Source organism: Poecile atricapillus, chromosome 22 (assembly GCF_030490865.1).
Source record: "Poecile atricapillus isolate bPoeAtr1 chromosome 22, bPoeAtr1.hap1, whole genome shotgun sequence".
Classification (NCBI taxonomy): domain Eukaryota; kingdom Metazoa; phylum Chordata; class Aves; order Passeriformes; family Paridae; genus Poecile; species Poecile atricapillus.
In genome coordinates, this window is record NC_081270.1 from 5,480,844 (window position 1) to 5,500,851 (window position 20,008).

A 20,008-nucleotide genomic window follows, 5' to 3' on the forward strand; every position below is an offset into this window, starting at 1 on the left:
CGTTACGTCATCGGCGCGCGCCGCGCGCGGGACACGCTGGGAGCTGTAGTTCCGGGGTGTCATGGCGGCCGGCCCGGGCGCGCCTCAGGAAGAGAAGCCACGGACCGTGTGAGGGGAAAGGGTTTAATGCGAGTTCCCCACGCTCAAACCGTACAGCTCGTAAACGCCCAGCACCGAACCGGCCCGAGGAAACACACAAGAAAATAACAACAACAAAAAAACCCCAAACAACCCTGCTGCTGAATAAATACGTAATACACATTTTGGACATCTCGACGACTGGCTTATCAATCCCTTCGTTTGATAACACACAGTTCTAGATTTCGCAGGGCTTAGTACAGTTTTGATTCTCAAATAATTGCTCCTGCCTGGATTTTTCTCTCCTGGGCATGGGTGAGTGTGTGGCTTTGAAACAGACCTAAAAAGGTGAAGGAAAGTGGGGAAAGCTGAATGTCCCCTTGCTCAGGCACATTTCAAAATTGTGTACAGCTCCTGCCAGAACTCCTAAACATGTCTGAAGCTATTCTGCCCCCATTAGAATGACCCATCCCAGAAGAAGGGCTCTACCCTGACTCTCAGGCAGAGAAGCTGGAGACAGACAACTAAAAAGCAGATTAATTTGTTTTTCCCCCAAAGGACAATCACGCTATGAATTTATTGCTTGTGAAACACACTAGTCTGGCATAATAGTGTCTGATAAACAGAGCAGGTATCTCACAGGCACAGGCAGAAAAGGTTTCTGCCCCTTCCCCCTCTAACCACAGGTCTAGTCTAGACATATTTTTACACCTCCTGGTTCACCACAATCTCTCAGCACTTCCCAGTCACCCATTTCTATCAGCCTTGACCCCACTGGAGAAGTTTCTGCAATGGAGTGTTTTGGTTTTCAATCTCAAATAATAGAAACACTGAATAATTATTTCCTCTAAGAGACAGAGAACAGCTCTTCCCACCTAATGTGAATGGGCCATCAAAGAAAATTATTAAAACAATCTCTGACAAAAGGAATGAGGCCACCAAAGACCACTGGGACTTCTGGGTTGTTATCCAGAGATTGACCTGTCTTTTGACTATCGTAACACGGTATAGAACAGAGACAATTCTGCAGTGAAGCCCTCCTGATTGATGCAGCTGTTCCCAGCCTTCCCTTTCTTAAATTTAATCTACACATACTGACATGGCCTGAATTTGTGTGGGTATGTCTGTTGCTCTTAGCTGGAGAAACAGAAGGTAGGGTCTTTTATCTCTTCAGTCCAATCCCAGAGGTAAAGCACCATCAGAGAACCTTCCTTTAACTAACCAGAAGCACCTATGTTGCCACTGCTGTTGCTTTGAACTTTGTTGATTTGCTTGCAAAGACAGCAAAGAGGTAAGGAATCAGATGATCTTCAGGCTCTTCCAACTCAGTTTCATTTGGTGTGATACTTAACTGTTATGACTCCTGGAGTCAGCTCCCTGATTGGTTTATATTTGGAATAATGTCCAGGAATTATTGTCTAACACCCAGTACCATAAAAATGCTGTGGATGAAAACAGGTTTCCAGCTTGTGACTTGCCTCCAAAAAGCTGGATTTCCGGTCCAAAAAAGCATTTTTTAAAAGCAAATCAATCGCTGATGAATCTTCAAGTAAATGGCACTTTCAAGAAACAGTGGATGTAGAGCAGAATCAAAAATGAAGGCACAAAATCTCCTTTGGACTTCTACAGCAATATTCCTAGATATTACCTGCAGTATCAGAAAGGGAGATCTTCCAGTAGCGGAGTCTTAGAATATTAATTAAAAATCACGTTAAAAATCATATAAAAATCAAATCCAAATATTTGAACAATGCCTTAGAAACTCTCAGCAGCATTCCCTGTTTCCACTCAAAGTCAGCAGTGAGCAGGGCCAGGGAAAGGTCCTTCCTGGGAAGCAGAACTTTAGGGGTCAAGAAAGGAGACTGCGATGTAGCGGGTTCCTTTGGTGGTTGGAAGACCTTCATGGTAGTGGGTCAGGCGTCCTGGATGCATCAGGGTCCAGCCTTTCCGTGGAGCTCGAATGGAGCAGTTGTAGCGCAGGAACCGGCAGCCTCCTCCCTGGTGGGAACACAAGAGACTCATCAGCTGGGAAAAAGCACCTCAGGGAAGGGGTCCCTGCCTTCTGACAGCGCTTCTGAAACTGTGACAAGGTGCTTGGGGAACCTCCCGTGTTCTCATGCATTCAGGAATCTCTTTCCTAGCCTAAGCCAATTGTAATTCTTAGTGTAAGGAGCCTGATATGGATCAGGGAAGGGTTTTCAGCTGCTCCAGGTGCTGTGCTGCACTCCTGACCCCCTGGCAGACACTCACCTCATAGTCAATGCCAACTCTGTTCAAGGCAATGTTGATGGTGAAGGTGGAGGCGTCGTGGTGGGGCATTAGGGACGGCTGCTCGTCAGGTTTGTAGCGAACCACAAAGGCCAGTTCAAACTGGGTCTGAGAGAGAACAACAATGTGCACTCTGTTAGAGGGCTATGGTGGTCTGTGGCTCCTGAGCTGCAGGGGCAGGCTGTAACACTGAAATTGCATCCCACTGCTAAAGGAGAAAGGCAACAATGAGGCAGAAGAATGTCATTGAGGAACTGTGTGTTTCCTAATGCACGTACTTATGTCACACTGCAGGGTCAGCCTCTCTGTAATAAATATTGAAATAGTGTGTGTATTGCTGGAGGATTCTGGCAGTCTTATCACAAAGCTGCAGCTGGAGGAGGTGCTGAGCTGACCACGAGTTTTGCTGTTAAAGTGGACATACCTTGGTGTAGTATCCTGGGTACAGTTTCTCTGTGATGGGTGCAATATAGTCCAGAAGAAACTTATACCATTCTCTTTCAAAGCCAATTTGGTTCATGTGTATGTCAATAGTAGGGACATTCTCATATCCTCCTTGTATTCTGCTGTCCTGAAATAGATTCAACAGAAATACTCGTAAGGATGTGAACCTTGGAGTTCAGGAATGAAAAGTACTTGTTCCTGGTAACTACAAATAGATAGTATGTTTGTTTATCAGAATTTGAAGGATGGAAAGCTAATTTCAAAACATAATTAAACCCTAAGGGAAATAATGTTACCATCAAAGAGGCTGAACACCGGAACTTCAGAGGACACAAAAAAGAGCTCAGGGGAAAAATCAGAGTTAATCAGGAGCAAAATTCAAGTATTGTCTCTACTGTCCTGCTTTAATTCAGGATCTAATGCCTTCTCACAGGAGGCACTGCTATCACCAGATATGCACAGAAAATGGTGTGGCCCAGAACTCAAAAGAGCTCTTGCTTTTACTTACCGTGTTGTCACCTGTGGACCACTGGCCATAATGTTCCATTTCTTCCACCAGCTCATCACAGGCAGTGTCAGTGAATATGGGGAACCAGTAAACATCTGGGCAGGGCTGCAGATAGCAGACAGGTGAGAACAGCAGAAACAAGGACAGGTGCTTGAGGCAAAAGAAGTAAGGCTAAACTGAGCATAGACTGAGTAAGGTGAAGGAAGCTAAAATAGTGAGGACAGAAATTTGTCTTCTGATTTATGTGCCTCACTTCCACTTAAGAGAGCTGGAGATGTACTTCTAGGAGAATGATTTGGTTCTAAAAGCACCTTCAAGGTCATGTTTCCTGTGCTCAATTGCTTATTTCTCAGAATTACAATAACGATGATAAACTATTGTCCTAAAGCTCATCTCCTGTTCTGATGGATGAGAGTGATGTTTTCTTACCATTTCTACCAATTTTCCTTTCAGAGCTGCTGTGTAGTTTTCATGGATGTACTTTTCTCTCCAGTCCTGCAATTAGAACATAAGCAAACCAGTAATTTCTGTGGGACCCCTGCTTAAAGAGGTAATAAAAGGCCAGGCACTCATGCAAGCACTATTTCACAGGCTTTGAAGATCCATATGTTAAGAATCCCAAAAATATGTTTTCTTTAAATTGTATGCCTGTGCTCCTCATCCCACCTGAAAGACATCATTATTACAAAGCCTGGACTTCCCATAGTGGTGAAGCTAATACCAAGTCTTTCCACACTGCTGGGCCTTCTGAGTACGCAGGTTATCTCACCTCAGGATTGCTGAATATTTGCCAGAGGTCATTGTGGAGGTGACTTGTCTGGTAATTCTCCAGGGAGAGTATGTGTCCAAATTGATGCTGATTTGTCAGGTACATAAAGACTCCCTGCAGGACAAAGAGAAATAATAAAGGCCTCATATTTCTGAGAGCCACCATGAAACCAAGCACTGGACAGTTCTCCAAGCTGTTCATTTACTCATTCTTTCTCCTGTGGGCTTTCAGTTTTATTTCCACCCTGGATATGAGCAACTCTGAAAGGTTACAGGCAGAGACAGTGATTCTGTATCCTGTCAGTCAGGGCTGGAAGTAGAGGAAAGCAGCAGCTGTGAAATTAGGGTCTTCCCTCTTACCCTGTCAAATCCCATTTAGAGCAGTCCTGAAAAGGCCCAAGAATAAAAATGTTATCCACATTTAGTGGTCCATGGCAACACATGGTTTCACAGCCAGACAGAAATCCCATGCTGTTCCAAAGTCTGCACTGTACTGACTAGTACCAGTTCCTGCCCTGGCAGAGCTGAATGCCTTAAACTACTTAATCCTGTACCCTTCACCCTGGCACACAGCTCTCCCCTGGCAGCCTCTCCTTGACTGACCTGATTCCGAACGTTGTGGCAGAAAGCCATGTCGGCATCCAGCTTGCCACTGTGGAACAGATCTCCCTGCTCAAGCTCCGAGCGCAGGGCCTTGCCTTTAACCATGTAAACACTGCTGATGTAGGGAACATTCCAAAGTCCACTGAAACACAGAGGAAGAGAAGTGAGACTTGAAATAGCACCAAGATAGATACTGCTGGACTTGACAGGATGACAGGCAGCACTGCAGCATCAGCCAGGCTTGCCTAAATGAGCCAACTCAGAACAGCAGGGAGAAACCATACCAAAAGAGATTGGCATTCCAGAAAAAAATCACTTATATTGCCCACAGCTTTTAAGCTGCACAAATGCTAGTCCACTGTGAAAGCAATCAATTGCTACTGTGTGTTTTTGCTAGGGACATAATTAATGGCTTGAATCTCTCCCCAGAGAGATCAACATATTTTTTTCCAGCGATTTAAAGAAACTGAACCAGCCGAAAGTGCATAAGCTGATTTCCAGTGTTTATTGCACACACAATGGCCTATAAAAAGTGTCCCTCAAGTGTATGAATGAATCAACAGTTCTATTTTGTGAATCTTCCATTCAAGGATCACCTGGTATTTCCTAAAGATTTATCTGACAGAAATTAAACAGCACTTCACAGGATTTTAAGCATCACACTAACTATAATCCCCAGGTGGGAAAACATGACATGAGTAAGATGAGATGATTTCAGCAGTCAGCACTCTCAAACCCTTACTGTGATCATAAGAAAATCTGCCCCAAGTACATTATTGTCTCTGCTCAGGGGAGAACATAAAGCAGCTTCCAAATAGTAGCAGAGACTTCTTTTCCTGTCCTATACACAAAGCCACTTGTGCTCTCTGGTTCTTTGACATTAGTTTGATGATTGCAAGCTTTACATTGGAGGGATTATATCAATGAAAAGCTCTCTTTGCATACTCACACTCTCTGCCTTTGAACAATATCCACATAATCTTCTGAGCGGGCATAGTACCCATCAGGGCTCAGTGCTCCCCAGAAATTGGACCACAGCTTCTCATGACGACTTACCAGAGGGGCAATCACCATCCTGGAAGCAGGAAAGTAAAAGGAATTGCAGGGCAGGATGTTACCACAGGAAGAAAAGGAAAATATTTACAAACCACAGCACTGTAAGAGCTATTTCCTCCCTCACAGAGTTGTTATTTTGTTAACTCTGTTGGAATGAAATGCCACATAAGAAAGGGTAAATATGGTCCCAGTCTCCTCTCTAACTGCACCCTGCACCAGGGTCTGTTAGAATCCAGTTTGTTCTAGTGACTATAAAAAACAAAGCTAAGGATGATTTACATCCCCTGCCTAAAATCCAGTGATTCCAACTACAGTGAGAAAAAAAAATCCACACAAGAGGTGTTTGGCTAACATCCCATCTCTGGCACAGCTCTCCTGGTTCCCTACACCTCTCAGGGATGTGCACTCAATTCCTCATGTGAGATGACCAGTAAGCATTGCTCAAACCAAAGAACTCACTTGTTCTGTTCAATCAGGATCCTCAGGGTCTCTGTGTTCTTCAGAACTACCTCAGCATCCAGGCTGAAGTAATAGTCACAGCCAGGATCCTTCCTGCACAAATCCCTACAGCCAGAGAAAAGGAAAGTCACATCCTAAACCAGAGGAAGACAAAGGACAGAGCACCAAGAATTCCTTCACCTTGTACTCTAAAGGTCTTCAGGGTGCTCAGACAAGTTTGGTTTAATGTAACAACCCAGAGGGCCAGCGTGGTACAAGCAGATCAGATTCAGTGTCCAATAGCAAACACTGAGACACAGCCAAAATCACATTTAGCAAACTGTTTCCTCAGCTCAAACTGAAGAGTTCCCATTTACAGCTGGCCCAAATCCACACTTGAGCTCAAACCTGATCACATACAGGAAGATACTCTCCCATATTCTTATTTGCTACAACACTCCTCCTCTTCAGAGATATAGGTACATATCCTTTGTGCTCTGTGGCTGGGTATGTAGATGAGGGTGGGAGATACAGGGCTATCCTGTCAGAACAAAGTAGTGAGAACTTTGTTTCTGAAATTACAAAGTGAGCTGGTATGGAAGCTGATTTTTCCCAATATATAAGGGAATCAGAGTTAATGCTAGAAAAACTGAAAAGGTGACTGAGAAAAGAAGAGCAATCACTTGACAGGGATGCTCAGAAAAAACAGATGTCTTAATTTGGACATCTCAGCTATCTCTGCTGGCTATCATGTATGGCTTCTTCACTTACATGCCCAAGTTACGTGCCTCAGCATTCTCCACCTCATCCTCTGGTCCAATCAATTTGACAGCGAGATATTCTTTGCCATGCTCTTCTACAAAAGAGTCCACGTCCATCAAGTGATGTTCCTCCTATTCCAAAAGTAAGGAAAAACTGGTAAGATGGGCTCATCCAGGCCACTCAGCCTCCTGTTCTTGAAAATGAGTGGCCAGGCACAGCTCTTAAGACCACTTCCACATGTTTGCAGCTGGGTGGGTGTCACTGCAGATAAGTACTGTGATTACACAGCTTGGAAGTCTAGCCCAAGGTTGCAAAAGTGCCTAGACTAGAGGATGAGGTGATCATTTTCCCCACATTTCCTAAGACTATCACAAGCCAATGTCACTTACATGGTTGTGAATGAAGAGCTGGATTCGTTGCTTTGGGTAATGAAGGTTACGAAGCCGCAAGAAAAACTGGGAGAGGAACGGGGTGGGCTGCTCAATGAAAATGCCTATCAGAATCATTGGCAATGCCTCATCCTACATTCAGGGACAAGAGGAGACAAGAGGTGAGTCATGTTTCACATCAGACACATAACAATTTTAAGACTTGTTTTGGGAGCTTTGAATACAGCAGCCTTACCTTAAACCCTGAGAGGCTTCTCAGACCTTCATCACACACCGTGCAGCCAGTCTCAAATGTCCATACTTGAGGAATGTAGTTTCCCAGGTAGTTCAGCTGCAGCTGCAAAAGGCAATTTGCCAGATTATGCATTACAGGGCAGGGGAGTTTCTTTGTGTGCACCCCCACTGTGGGATCACATTTCAGTTTTGTTTACATTCTCAGTGAACTAAAGAATCTGAAAAGCAGGACAGCCTGAGGGTCCAACTACATGTGGGTCTTGGAACCAGATCCATCTTGCTGCTATGGGCCTGGGCTGCTTATTGTCTCTCAAATGTAAATGCACACAGGGAAAGTCTTATGTAGAGGCAGAAACCTGATCCATCGAGCCCAAAAGCTCACTTTGCAACAAAAACAGACCAAATCTTTCTCTCAGGACAGTCCACTTACCTTGGTGGGTCCATTTCCATGGATCACCACAGGCAGAGTGTCATATAACAAGTTTCTTGCTCTCACTCGGGAGTTTTCAAACTTCATAACTATCTCATCTGGAAATGACATTGTATCTTGTTAAGGCTTTTACTGATAATTAGAATCACAATGCCTTTTATACAGAAAAACTGCTGGAAGATGAAAGTGTGGACAATGGATAACTGTGCACAAGTAGTTTAAAAGCTATGGACCAAATCTTTAAAGGAGAAAAAAACATTCAGAATGATCCTGTGAAGTAACAGGAGGATGGCTGGGAAGCTGGACAATGACTGGGAACTGGCAGAAGCCATACTGAAAGATTCTTTCAAAACTGGCATTGACTGTGCAGTGAGGAACAGCTACTGATGACAGGGACAGCTACTGATGAGAGGACTCGCCCTTCTCACCTAAGTATTCTATGCACCTGATGTCTCTCTTTGTCACCCCATTACAAAAGTCCATCCCCCTGGCAGAGACCATCCAGGATGTTGCCTCAACACAACCATACAAAATCCTTTTCAAAAAAGACTAGCACAGATACAAGCTGCAGTCTATCATGGATATAATGAGCACAGGAGCCAAAAACTAAACTGCCATTATCACTTTTTACTTGATCAGAATAAAGATGGAATGGAGCAAGACTGAAAACATTAGGCAGCATTGACAGCAGAGTAAGTGAATCTCTCTTGCCAGGACTAGCAAAATCAATCAGCAGGTCAGGTCAGAAGCCTGGTACAATCAGTGAGTGTTCACAGACATATCTGGCTGCTTCTCACCTCCCATGGCATTCCAGCATGGATCTGAAGCGGAAAGAGAGGCAAGCCCTAGGCAGGGCTGTGTGTAATTACTTGCACTGGAAGTCCCTCCCCATTTCAATCCCCAAGGCTAATGCAATCTGACATGCCTGGAGATCAAAGTGGCAAGGAGGTGTGAGATGAAAAACCTGACCTGCATTCCCTGAAGTGGAGAAGGAATTGCAATGAGAACATAGTTGGTCACAGGGGAATTACAAAAAAATCCCAGAACTCTGCCAGAGACTCTTAGTGAAGCTTTTCCTGTGAGGACAGCCATTTCTGAAATACAATCCCTTTGGCCATAACTTTATTTCTGGTGTCAACACACAAGTTGCATTCCAAGGAGAAATGAGCTTCCTTCTTTCATCTCACCTAATGCTCCATTTAGGTTTTGGAAGATCCGGCTTCTATGGTCTAGACTGATGTTGATACTTTCCTTTAAAAGAATTAGATAAATAACCTTAATTAGAACACAAAAGGCATCCATCCTTTATATGCAACAGACCCCATGCTCAGTGAAATATATCCTATTCCTATAGTCATTTGCAAATTCTCCAAACTCTGAAGCCTAAAACATAATAATCATAATTTTCATTCAAATCTGGGACAATTCACCATTTTCTAGAACAAATTAAATATATTCTATTAGGCAAAACTGCAAACCCCCTCTCTCCTCCTTTTAAAGTTGCTATGGGTGTGTCAATAAATCTGCATCATAGGAATGAAATAGACTTACACACAGTCATATAAACTCCATAAGACATATAACACACAGGAATGCCAGACAGCAAAACCATCTGCTGGGAGAAGTTTCCTGCCTTCTACCCACGGGGCAAGTGTGACCCCAAGCACTGCCCCAGGTACCAGTGACAAACCAGAGGACAGTAAGGTGCAAGATCAGCTTGTGCAATCTTTGTTTTTATCCCCTGCAGCAAGTCACACTCTGACTGAGTGGGACTAAAATGCAGCTCTGACTTAACAGAAGTCTGTGTCCCTGCAGGCATCTGTTAGGACTGACTACTGGAAAGGGCAGCAGGGTGCTAACATCCGCTGTCTGAGTGCCAGGTCAGAGGAATTACTCAGCCCTTGCATGGCACAGGGCCAGAACTGCAGATGAGAACTTTAAAGGGACTGTTCATGTTAAAGTGTCACAGGCTATGCTCAGATTTGGGGAACTAAACATGTCCAGCTGTTCTAAATTTTCTACCAGCCTTGCTGGTAGAAAATTGCAAGTCTCTAATTAGTCTGATAGCAGTTCCTTATTTCAAATGTTCCCTCTTGATTTGTACATTACTGTTACAGTTTGAGTTCTCCATGCATTTGGCCTGTCCCCAGGGACAGACTGGCCTCTGTAATGCACAACTGGGCAAGGACAGCAGAACCAGAATGACCTGTGGACTGGATGATCTGGCCAGTGCTGGAATCACAATGCTGCTTCCAGGGTCCATTCCAGGCTCCTGTAGGATGTTACGTGGCATTTTCCTAGAATGTACTTCAGTGCTAGGTTGGATATCTCCAAGTCAGCACTGCACTCTGCAGTTTCACATCTCCTGGGAGGAGGCTGGTTAGTTCCTCCACATTTAATGGCTTTAAACACCAGCACCTACAGATATTGGTATGAGCCTCCAGGAAGACTTGTTTTCAGACACTTCTCTTCCCATTCACATTTTATGCTTAAATATAAAAACTGCTAATAATAGAAAATGGGGGTACTGGCTAGAATGCAAATTTTCAGAAACCCAGAATCTAGATACACCTACTCTTTTTTCTGGATCCAAGAAGATATTTGTATAGAAGAGCTGGTCACTGTCATCATCCTGTCCTTTCCACTCCTCCACAAGCTTCTTCAGGTTTGGAGCATAACCTATGAAACCTGTGGGAATAAGTATGAGGAGGTTTTTCAACCCAGATGACCAAAAAATGGAAGTACTCCTGTATAGATGTACTTTCACTTCTCTCACATGAAATCTCACTACACCCTGTGCTGCTGCAGAGCAGCTTTCAGTTTGCTTTGCCACTTCTCCCACAGATGATACAGGAGGAGAAAGCTGACAGCAAGCTCTGTGTCTCACCTCCAGAACCCAGGAAGCGTTTTCCATCTCGCACCTGAGGATACTTGGCTTCCAATTTTCTGTTAGGATAGATGTAATTCTCAGCTGAGAAAACCACTTTGCTCTTGGCTTGTTTGAACTTCTTCAGCAGTTCTGCGGGGCCTGAAGCAAAGAGTACATCATAGCTGGAGAAAGAGACAGAAAAAAAGGACAAAAGGAATGGAGTCAGAAAAACATGTCAATGATAAAAGTTATTAGAAACAGCTAATTCTTTGGGAATCCCTTTCCTTTAGTTCTGTTTAACAGTATTACATTTTTTGTAATGCAACTAATTAAAGTGTAGTCTTATGCTGGGTATATGAAAAGACAGTGACACTCCAACCCATCCTTTTCTCTCATCACCTCTCTGGCAGACTAATTCTTGGCTCTCAGGATGTGCTGCAGCCCACTTCACCTTATAAAACAAATAACTCTGGTAAGAAAGGCCTGCCTAGTTCTATAGGAATTGTCTGCTCATTCTCTGCAAATAGGGGCAGCCAAATTCCACCGTGGCAGAATCGGGTACAATGCTATCAACTTCACGTAGGAATTGGCATCAGCCTATTCGGGTCAGACTTTCCCAACTGCCACGGATGCAGCTCTGAGTGATTCCCAGGAAACTACAGAACATTCAGGGGAAAAAACCCAGAGATCTGGACACACTTTCCTAAAGCAATTGATTTCACAGTTCTCAGTGAGAACTTGTCCAAATAGCTGTAAGATTCAGTTCATGGCAAATTCTTTTCAACCATTACCTTTCTACAAAAAGGATGATCAAGTCCTCCTGATCCTCATACTGCTTCAGAGCTGACTTCAGGAGACGGACCTTCTGGCCACCTCCAGCTGGCTGCTGGTCATCTCCACCCTGCCACTCCTCATCCAGCCCCAGCACCTGCACAGCGACAGGCACAGGGTCACCTCAGCAGGGCACTTTCCCAGCAAGGCTCACAGGAAAGAGCCAGAACCCACAAACTTACTGGTCCTGATAACTCCCAGTGCAAATCACGGCAAAAATAACAGCCCCAGGACAAATGGATTAGGCAGGCTTTGATTCAGCCTCTGGGCTTGACAGTCAGTGTCACAACATAGCACAGGGACAAAGCACTCCTAGCCACAGGGACAGAAGCATGCTCATGTGTGTCTTGGCAGTGCAATGGGAAAGGGCCATGAGGTTCCTTTGATCAGGAGTTATGGATCTCATCCCAAACCAACACTCAGAATACTGCAGAAATGACCCACTCATGGTACTTTTCCACCTGAGGAGGTGTGTGTCCTCTCTTGAGCTTTTATTTAATCCCTGTGAGGCTTTTATTTAATCCCAGTGCAATGGGAAAGGGCCACGAGGCTCCCTTGATCAGGAATTATGGATCTCATCCCAAGCCAACACTCAGGATACTGCAGAAATGACCCACTCATGGTACTTTTCCACCTGAGGAGGTGTCTGTCCTCTCTTGAGCTTTTATTTAATCCCTGTGAGGCCAAGTCTTATCCATTCCACAGTTTGAAATTCCCTTTGACCAACCACCATGGAAGCTGCCAGACATCACCTGGACTTTGTAGCCGAAGAATTGGGCTGATCTTCTGAACCTTTGGAATCCTTCAGTCTGCTTGGTGGCAACAGTCAGAACCAGCAGTTTTTCTGCAAACAGGGGAAAGCACAAGAGATACTCAGCTTGTGTTGTTTCCACAACCTGCTGTTCCACACCTAACTTGATTGTGGGTATAAAATGAGAGATACAATTTTATTGCTTGAGTTCAGAGCTAAAAAAAAGAAAATAAAATGTATTAAGTGGTTTTTTTTGCCTTGCTAGTGAAAGCTACAATTCTCTTCTCTCACACAGAATACAAAAGAAATTAAACTTGAAGATAAAAAATAGAACTACTACAAAATGCCCATTTGGAAGTAATTCATTTAATGCAGTTTTGACTTTCTGCTCCCCACAGAGCTGCTTTTTGTCACTCAGCTTTGACTGGATGTAGGGAAAACCAAAATTAGACTAAATGTTATTATTCCCTCTCCATGGCTGCTTCAATTTTCTATTGCATTCCTGAGGCATTTTCCAGTTTTTCATACATATTCAATGTAAATTTAATTGTGCTATAATTTTCATTTACATTCTTCTCACAAACTTGCTTTTAATTTTCAATCTCTTCAAAATGATAAAATTAAATCCTGAAGCCCTATTTCAAAAGTTTCTCTGTAGTACCCTGGAATATGATTTTTATGTGGAAATTCTGGTTTCCTCATTGCAATGATGAAATTTTATACTTCACCTTAACAGTTTTGCTGAAGTAGGAATTTGTATAGGTTCTGGCAACAGTGCTTAAATGCAAATCTTGGCCATCCGATTTAAACATCAGAAAATACCAGGAAAAACCGAAAGCACATTTTCTTGGCCTCAGCAGGCATTTTTGGGAACAAGGATTTTTTTTCAATGGATGTACCAGATGTATCTCCCTCATGTACCCAAACTGATATTCTGTCTGGTCTTAGAGAAGAAGGATCTAGAAGCTGGAGTTTTAGATGGACCAGACAAAGGCAGCAAAAGTAAAAAATAAGTATAAGACTCCAAGTTAGGAAGAAAGAAGATATTCCCAAAGAAATTCCTTAAATATTTTACCTGCATCAGAATAAAAAAAGAGAAGAGAGATTGAGATCAATAGATCAGGTCTAACTGTATTTATTAGACATGCAAAAAGTGATAAATAAAAGAATATGAATCCCATATAGATGCAGTTTTTAAGGGCAGATTTTTAGACATATGAAGCACATTCCTGCACCTCCAGCACACTCCAGTGCCTTGTGTCCAGCCCAGTCACAGGGAGCAAACAAATGAGTAAAATTTGTGTGTCCTTGGGGAATATGTTAAAGGCATTAAAGTTTCTAGCTCTGTGATGGCACACAGAGAGCCACAGCAGCTTTATGAGAGCTCTGAGCTCATGGATTCTGAGAAGGTGAGGCTCATACTGCCAGTGAAGAAGGGGACAAACATGGCTTTGCCAGAGAGGAATGTAGACAACCCTCAAATTCTAGTACATGAGGGGAGAAACCATATAATAATGATAATGGAAAGAAGGAAAGAAGGAAGGAAAGAAGGAAAGAAGGAAAGAAGGAAAGAAGGAAAGAAGGAAAGAAGGAAAGAAGGAAAGAAGAAGGAAAGAAGGAAAGAAGGAAAGAAGAAGGAAAGAAGGAAAGAAGGAAAGAAGGAAAGAAGAAGGAAAGAAGGAAAGAAGGAAAGAAGGAAAGAAGGAAAGAAGGAAAGAAGGAAAGAAGGAAAGAAGGAAAGAAGGAAAGAAGGAAAGAAGGAAAGAAGGAAAGAAGGAAAGAAGAAGGAAAGAAGGAAAGAAGAAGGAAAGAAGGAAAGAAGGAAAGAAGGAAAGAAGGAAAGAAGGAAAGAAGGAAAGAAGGAAAGAAGGAAAGAAGAAGGAAAGAAGGAAAGAAGGAAAGAAGAAGGAAAGAAGGAAAGAAGAAGGAAAGAAGGAAAGAAGAAGAAGGAAAGAAGGAAAGAAGGAAAGAAGAAGGAAAGAAGGAAAGAAGGAAAGAAGGAAAGAAGGAAAGAAGGAAAGAAGGAAAGAAGGAAAGAAGGAAAGAAGGAAAGAAGGAAAGAAGGAAAGAAGGAAAGAAGGAAAGAAGGAAAGAAGGAAAGAAGGAAAGAAGGAAAGAAGGAAAGAAGGAAAGAAAGGATCCTGACTGCTATGCAATTATTTCAGCCCAAAATCTCAGGCATCTCACATTAAATAAATCACTAATTCATTTTCATGCTGCCACCCTAAGAAAGCCACACACTGTTTATGACTTGACTGCCAGAAGTTTGCTGGACAGGATGAACGCTAAAGGCTCATGCAGAACAGGAAGCAGTGTCCTATTTCTGAGACAGAAAAAGTTCTCCCCATGCAGTTTGTGAACTCAGAGGAGCACGAAAAACCAGCACAAAGACCACTCTCATCCCCAGCAGAATTCCAAGTTACAGATTCCCTGTCAGGTAGCACACTGAGAGACACTAAGCTCAGTTTCTGTTCTAAGAACTCTCTGCAGTAGCGAAAGCTTTCCATCCCTAGAGACATTCCTTCAGCCCAGCACTGGAAGTTTGTGCTATGTTGCCTCCACTCCTTCTGCTTTAACCCTTTCTTCTCTTTCCCAAAGATTTTGCTAAACACTGATGCAGCTGATAGGTATTTTTGAGGACAGAGCAGTAAACCCTCTTTTTTTTCAGCATTACATGCAAGCTTTTCAAAACATCCTGAACAGATTGATGCTTCCCTGTTTCCCATTTTGCAGTCAATTTCCATGTGCAGAAATGCAGCCTGTTCTGCTAAGCTGGGCCTCCTGGGCCCAAAAGGCTCCCTGGGCCACACTGACAATTAGGAATTGTACAAATTCATTTAATCATGGCATGGCTGCAAAATACAAACACAGGGTGGTTAACAAAGCAAGCACTGCACTCAGAACCAGGGGAGCTGGCCTGGATTGCTGGTTCTGCTATGCAACCACGAGCCAATCCTGCTATCCCTGTTTTTCCAACTGTAGAATGATAAAAGAGAACATTTAGCACTTTTGTGAAAGCTTTAGAGCTTTATACATAAAAAGGATTCTGGAGCAGGAACCCTGATACCAGGAACACAATGAAATGATTCAGTAAACTTCTGAGTTTTTATAAAGAATAAAAATCAGAGACCAGATGAGTTCAGTAACAAAAAAATTAAAGTTATTTACTTCTGCCCTAAGTCTACAGGGAAAGCACAGCTGCAGCTGCATTTTAGGACAAGGAATGAATTTATCCCTAGGCTATGATTTGGGAAATCTTACTATGCCACTTCCTGTTAAGATAGTGTCTAAGAAAATAACATTAATATGGGGATCAAATAGAAAATAAACAGTACACAATTTAACAGTGGATAATATAATCTCTGTATTACATTTACAGAAGATTTTTTTTTTAATTCTATCAACTACAAATAACTATGCTGAGAGCTTTTGCAGAGATCTGAAAGAACATGCAAGAGAGAAGACAGGTATCATTACTGTCACATTACTCTGGGGAACCTGAGGCACAGGAAAGATGAGGCATTTTCTCTTTGGGCAATGCCAAAAGTGATGGGTTCAAAAAACAGCTAATTCCAAATCCCTCTTCCTAACCAATTTACCTCATTCTCTTTCCCAGCCCTCAGTTTTATATCTCTAGCACACTCTAAAACCTTAAGAGTGTGGGAAAAAAACTTAGAATTTTGGAAGATTTGGGATGTGCAAGGAAGGCAGGATAGCACAGAGATTCTTTGTTTTAATTATGCCAAAGAACTACGGCCAAAGAACTCCCAACACCCCCACAGATACACACTAACTGTATTAAGTAATGCACATACACAATAAAGGTAGTTATAGCAGAATCACACTCTGAAGGGAAATATTCTACATAATAAGATTAAATCTCCTCCTAATTACCACTTCTCTAATGAAGGCAGAGATAATTATCCAAACTTCTTGGCACAGTGACAGTGTGTGAACCACTTTTTGTCAGTGCTGCTGACATTCTGTAGCTGCCCTAATCCCCTGCTGTTCTACCAACTACTCTAGAGCTTCTGCCAGCTGTTTATGGGGGAAGCAGACTGATGCTATTTTAGGAGCATCCCTGATCTTGAGCCACAGCGTGGCCAGTCTGGGATCAAACGCTCTCCCGTTCCCTGATTCTTGAACCGCTGAAGTTCAAAAGCAGGGAGGGGCTGACCCAGGTGGGATGCAACCCACTGGACCGAGCCTCCCTCGATGGGACAAAATGACACTCAGGCTCGGGTCTGGCAGTGTTTGGGAGCGAGAGCAGGACTCGGAGGCCAGCAGCGGTACCCACAGCGGCTGTGCCCGCCCAGCAGCCGCTCCCCCCGTACCCCGAGCAGCCCCCGCTTACCTTCCTGCTCCGAGGCACGGCCACCCCGCGGCCCGAGCAGCGCCAGCACCGCCCAGAGCAGCAGCACGGCCGGAGGCACCATGGAGGCGATTTCCCCGCTCCGGGAGCTGCCCCCGAGCGCGGGCGATGCCTGCGGGACGGAGCCGTGCCACGCACCAGCCCCGCCCGGCCGACACGGGCGGAGGAAGCGGGAGGAGCCGGCTCCTCCTCCCGCCAGCCCCCGAGAGGCGGGCGGGCAGCCGGGCCGGGGCTGCGGGACGGGGCAGGAGCGGCTGGGACCGCGTGGGAAGCGAGGGAACGGCGAGACGAGGAGCTCCAGGGGTGATCCTGGAGCTGCAGCTCTGCCTGGGGCTCGGGCTCCAGCGGGGCTTGCCTGGAACACCGGGCAGTGAATGCCCAGGGAGCACGGAGCAAACGCCGGTGTAGGAGGAGAGGAGTCACTCTCTGACCAGCTTCAGCTGGCTGACACTTATGGGATATTTATATCCCATGGATTATAATGTTGTGCACAGCTCTAGAAACTGGAAGCCTTATTAAATACCTTCTTCATACCTTCTTCCTGCCTGTCACCTCCTATATTTCATATATTGCTTTTGTTTCCTGCATTAGCTGCTTTTCTCTGGCCATACACACATCTTTAAGTCTTACATTAATCTCTGTAGCCTTGTGCTGGGTTTTTTTTTGCTGTAGCCCTGATCACTTACCCAGGCATTTTTTCTATTTCATTCTGCCTATGAGAATAAGAGAAATAATCCTGCCTTAGAAAGTTACACTTCTTAAAATTAACATTTGCTTTATGGTCACTTCTACGCTGCAGTGAATGTAAGGTTTAGATGTAGGGGAACCATTTTGAGCCTGCAGGACACCAGCTACCACTGACACAGACCCTGTGTGAGGCTGTCAGTAAATTATCTCTCTAAATGAACAGAAACCACAGATATAACAGGATTTGTGTTTAAAAAAACCAACAAAAACAAAACAAAAAAACCCCACAAGAAGGCATGATGAGAAAAAAAGCAAGCACATTAGAAGGATCACACTGTAGCTGATATTCTCCATGATCCATAACAGCATCATCCCAGAGAATTCCCATTACTATTTATTTGTTCAATGAGAATATTCTTGAGTGTGTTCAAAGCACTTTTCCTTGCCTCCCTTCTCCCCAGTGCAGGAATTCCCTCATAATTACCAGTCAAACAGAACAGTCCTCATGCTCCAGTGATGAGCATTCCAGGCAACAACCCAAGCAAATACTAGTTCTCTTTAAGATGATGATTTCAGAAAACTTCCTTTTGCAAAGCTGCCAGTTCCCCTAAATTAAAAAAAAAAAGAAAAAGAAAAAAAAAAAAAGAAAAAGAAAAAAGAACATACTTTCACTTTAGATTTCTTCAGTATTTTGCAGGCCCAGACAAAGCCTGTGATAAATCTGTGCCTGTTTCAACATTTAAAGGCAGGAGCTACAGCAAAGGTGTTCAGTCCTCCACCTCCAGACCTCAGACTGAGAGTTGTGACTCAACATGGATTTTTCAATGAGTTTCTCATTTTAATGAAGTTAAATCTCTCCAGAGTAAAACGAAAGCGGTTTTGCACGCTCAAAATCATGAATGCCTCATTGTTTATGCTACTGTACCCAGGCTGTCTCTGTTTGACAGCTTTGTATTCTGCAGCTATGCCAAGCCAGCATTTTTTCCCCGTGTTTGTGTGTTTGCACTGCTCTGTGTGCCTGTCTTTTTAAACAGAGCCAGCTGCCGGTGCAGATGTTCCAGTGAGTACGTGCAACACGTGCTCCAGGCAGAGAAGCAACTTCCTAAAAACTGGGAGGGTCGGAGCTGTGCTCTTCCAGCAGCCTCAAAGCTGAGACACCACCAGCCGCACTGAAACCTGCAAGGAATGGGCTCTCACCCATCCTTTTGGGATCCCAGTGCCTCACCCCCGAACAAACAGCTCATTTGCAGGAATAAATTAAGAACGTGTCTCCTCTGTTTCCCTTTTTGAAAAACGAGGTTCACATAATTTTTATAGAATTTAAAAGTTTAATAAAAAAACAATTAGGAGAAAAAAATAAAGTAATCTGTATACGGCTGGGTGTCTCTGCATTCAGCCAAGAGAGCACACCTTACTAACAAAGGATTGTCCCTTAAAAACAGAACCCTGCTACATATCCATAAATTCTCATACATATTCAGACATTCTTCTTAGGATCTTTGGGGTTCTTCTCTTGCCCCCTTCCCAATAGATCAATCCTCTTGGCACCATTGAGATTTACATTCTCTGATACCAGAAATGCAATAAATTCCTCCCCCAGAGTTTTGGTCACTGCTGTCTTCATCTGGATAAGAGAGTTTACAAATGCAGGAGTTCTCTGGCTATTTTTTTTTTTCCTCAGTCTTTGGGTTATACAGACAAAAGTAGTTTTTATTTTAATACTATGCCATAGCCTAACATATATGTATTATACTACTATTTCTAAATTTCATCAATAACAGAAATAAAGAAAACTATATTAATACAACAAAATTTCTCATTCTTATACACATAACATTCATTTTAATATTTGCAAAAAGCCAACAATATAAAATGTATCTGTAACACCTTCATTGAGCTGGTTCATTGCCCGGTCGAGAATTTCACATTTCACTTTATCTCACAGTGTTTCTGCCTGACTTGCTTGAAACTGTGTTTCTCGTTCTCTCTTTCCAACACTGCTCTGGATACAAAGCGTATCTAAGACACTTGAGAAAGTTTGTTCCTCTATTTACACACAGTGGTATGACCCAGGTTGATAAAATCTTCCTTTCCCGCATAGTCTCTGTTGCGGTAAGCCAGTAAACTTCCACGGGAATTCCTGAACACCGCTCCAGGCCTTTTCGATGGGTGCAGTGAGAGGAGACACAGAACCTCGGCCCTGGGCTGGAGCTGCTGGATACAGCAGAGGGAGCGGGGCAGGGCAGCGAGGGCCCGGAGCCAGGGGAGCCGGGGGGTCCCGGAGCTGAGGAGGCTCGGAGCCGAAAGGGGAACCGGAGGGTCCCGGAGCCGAAAGGGGAACGGGAGGGTCCCGGAGCCGGCGGGGCCCCGAGCAGGGAGGGGACCTGGAGCCGGGGGGGTTGGAAACCGGGGCAGTTGAGGCCGGATCAGCTGGAAATCGGGGCAGTGGAAGCCGGGGCAGTGGGAGCCGGGGCAGTGGAAGCCGGGGCAGTGGAAGCCGGGGCAGTTGAGGCCGGGGTA

At 44.0% G+C, this 20,008-nt stretch overlaps 1 protein-coding gene across 1 annotated transcript; it reads right to left on the bottom strand.

Annotated features, from left to right (window-relative positions):
- Positions 1–105: 105 nt before the first annotated feature.
- Positions 106–16,979, bottom strand: PLOD1 (procollagen-lysine,2-oxoglutarate 5-dioxygenase 1). The gene is made up of 19 exons (XM_058854869.1): positions 16,784–16,979; positions 12,431–12,522; positions 11,639–11,775; positions 10,866–11,029; positions 10,554–10,666; positions 9,166–9,229; positions 7,979–8,076; positions 7,550–7,651; positions 7,315–7,446; positions 6,935–7,056; positions 6,185–6,289; positions 5,619–5,744; positions 4,670–4,811; positions 4,068–4,181; positions 3,728–3,793; positions 3,299–3,403; positions 2,771–2,917; positions 2,329–2,454; positions 106–2,076 (listed from the first exon to the last, which is right to left on the bottom strand). Exons 1-19 carry the CDS (start codon positions 16,863–16,865, stop codon positions 1,921–1,923), a joined length of 2,193 nt encoding a protein of 730 aa, XP_058710852.1. The 5' UTR covers positions 16,866–16,979; the 3' UTR covers positions 106–1,920.
- Between the last annotated feature and the right edge of the window lie 3,029 nt (positions 16,980–20,008).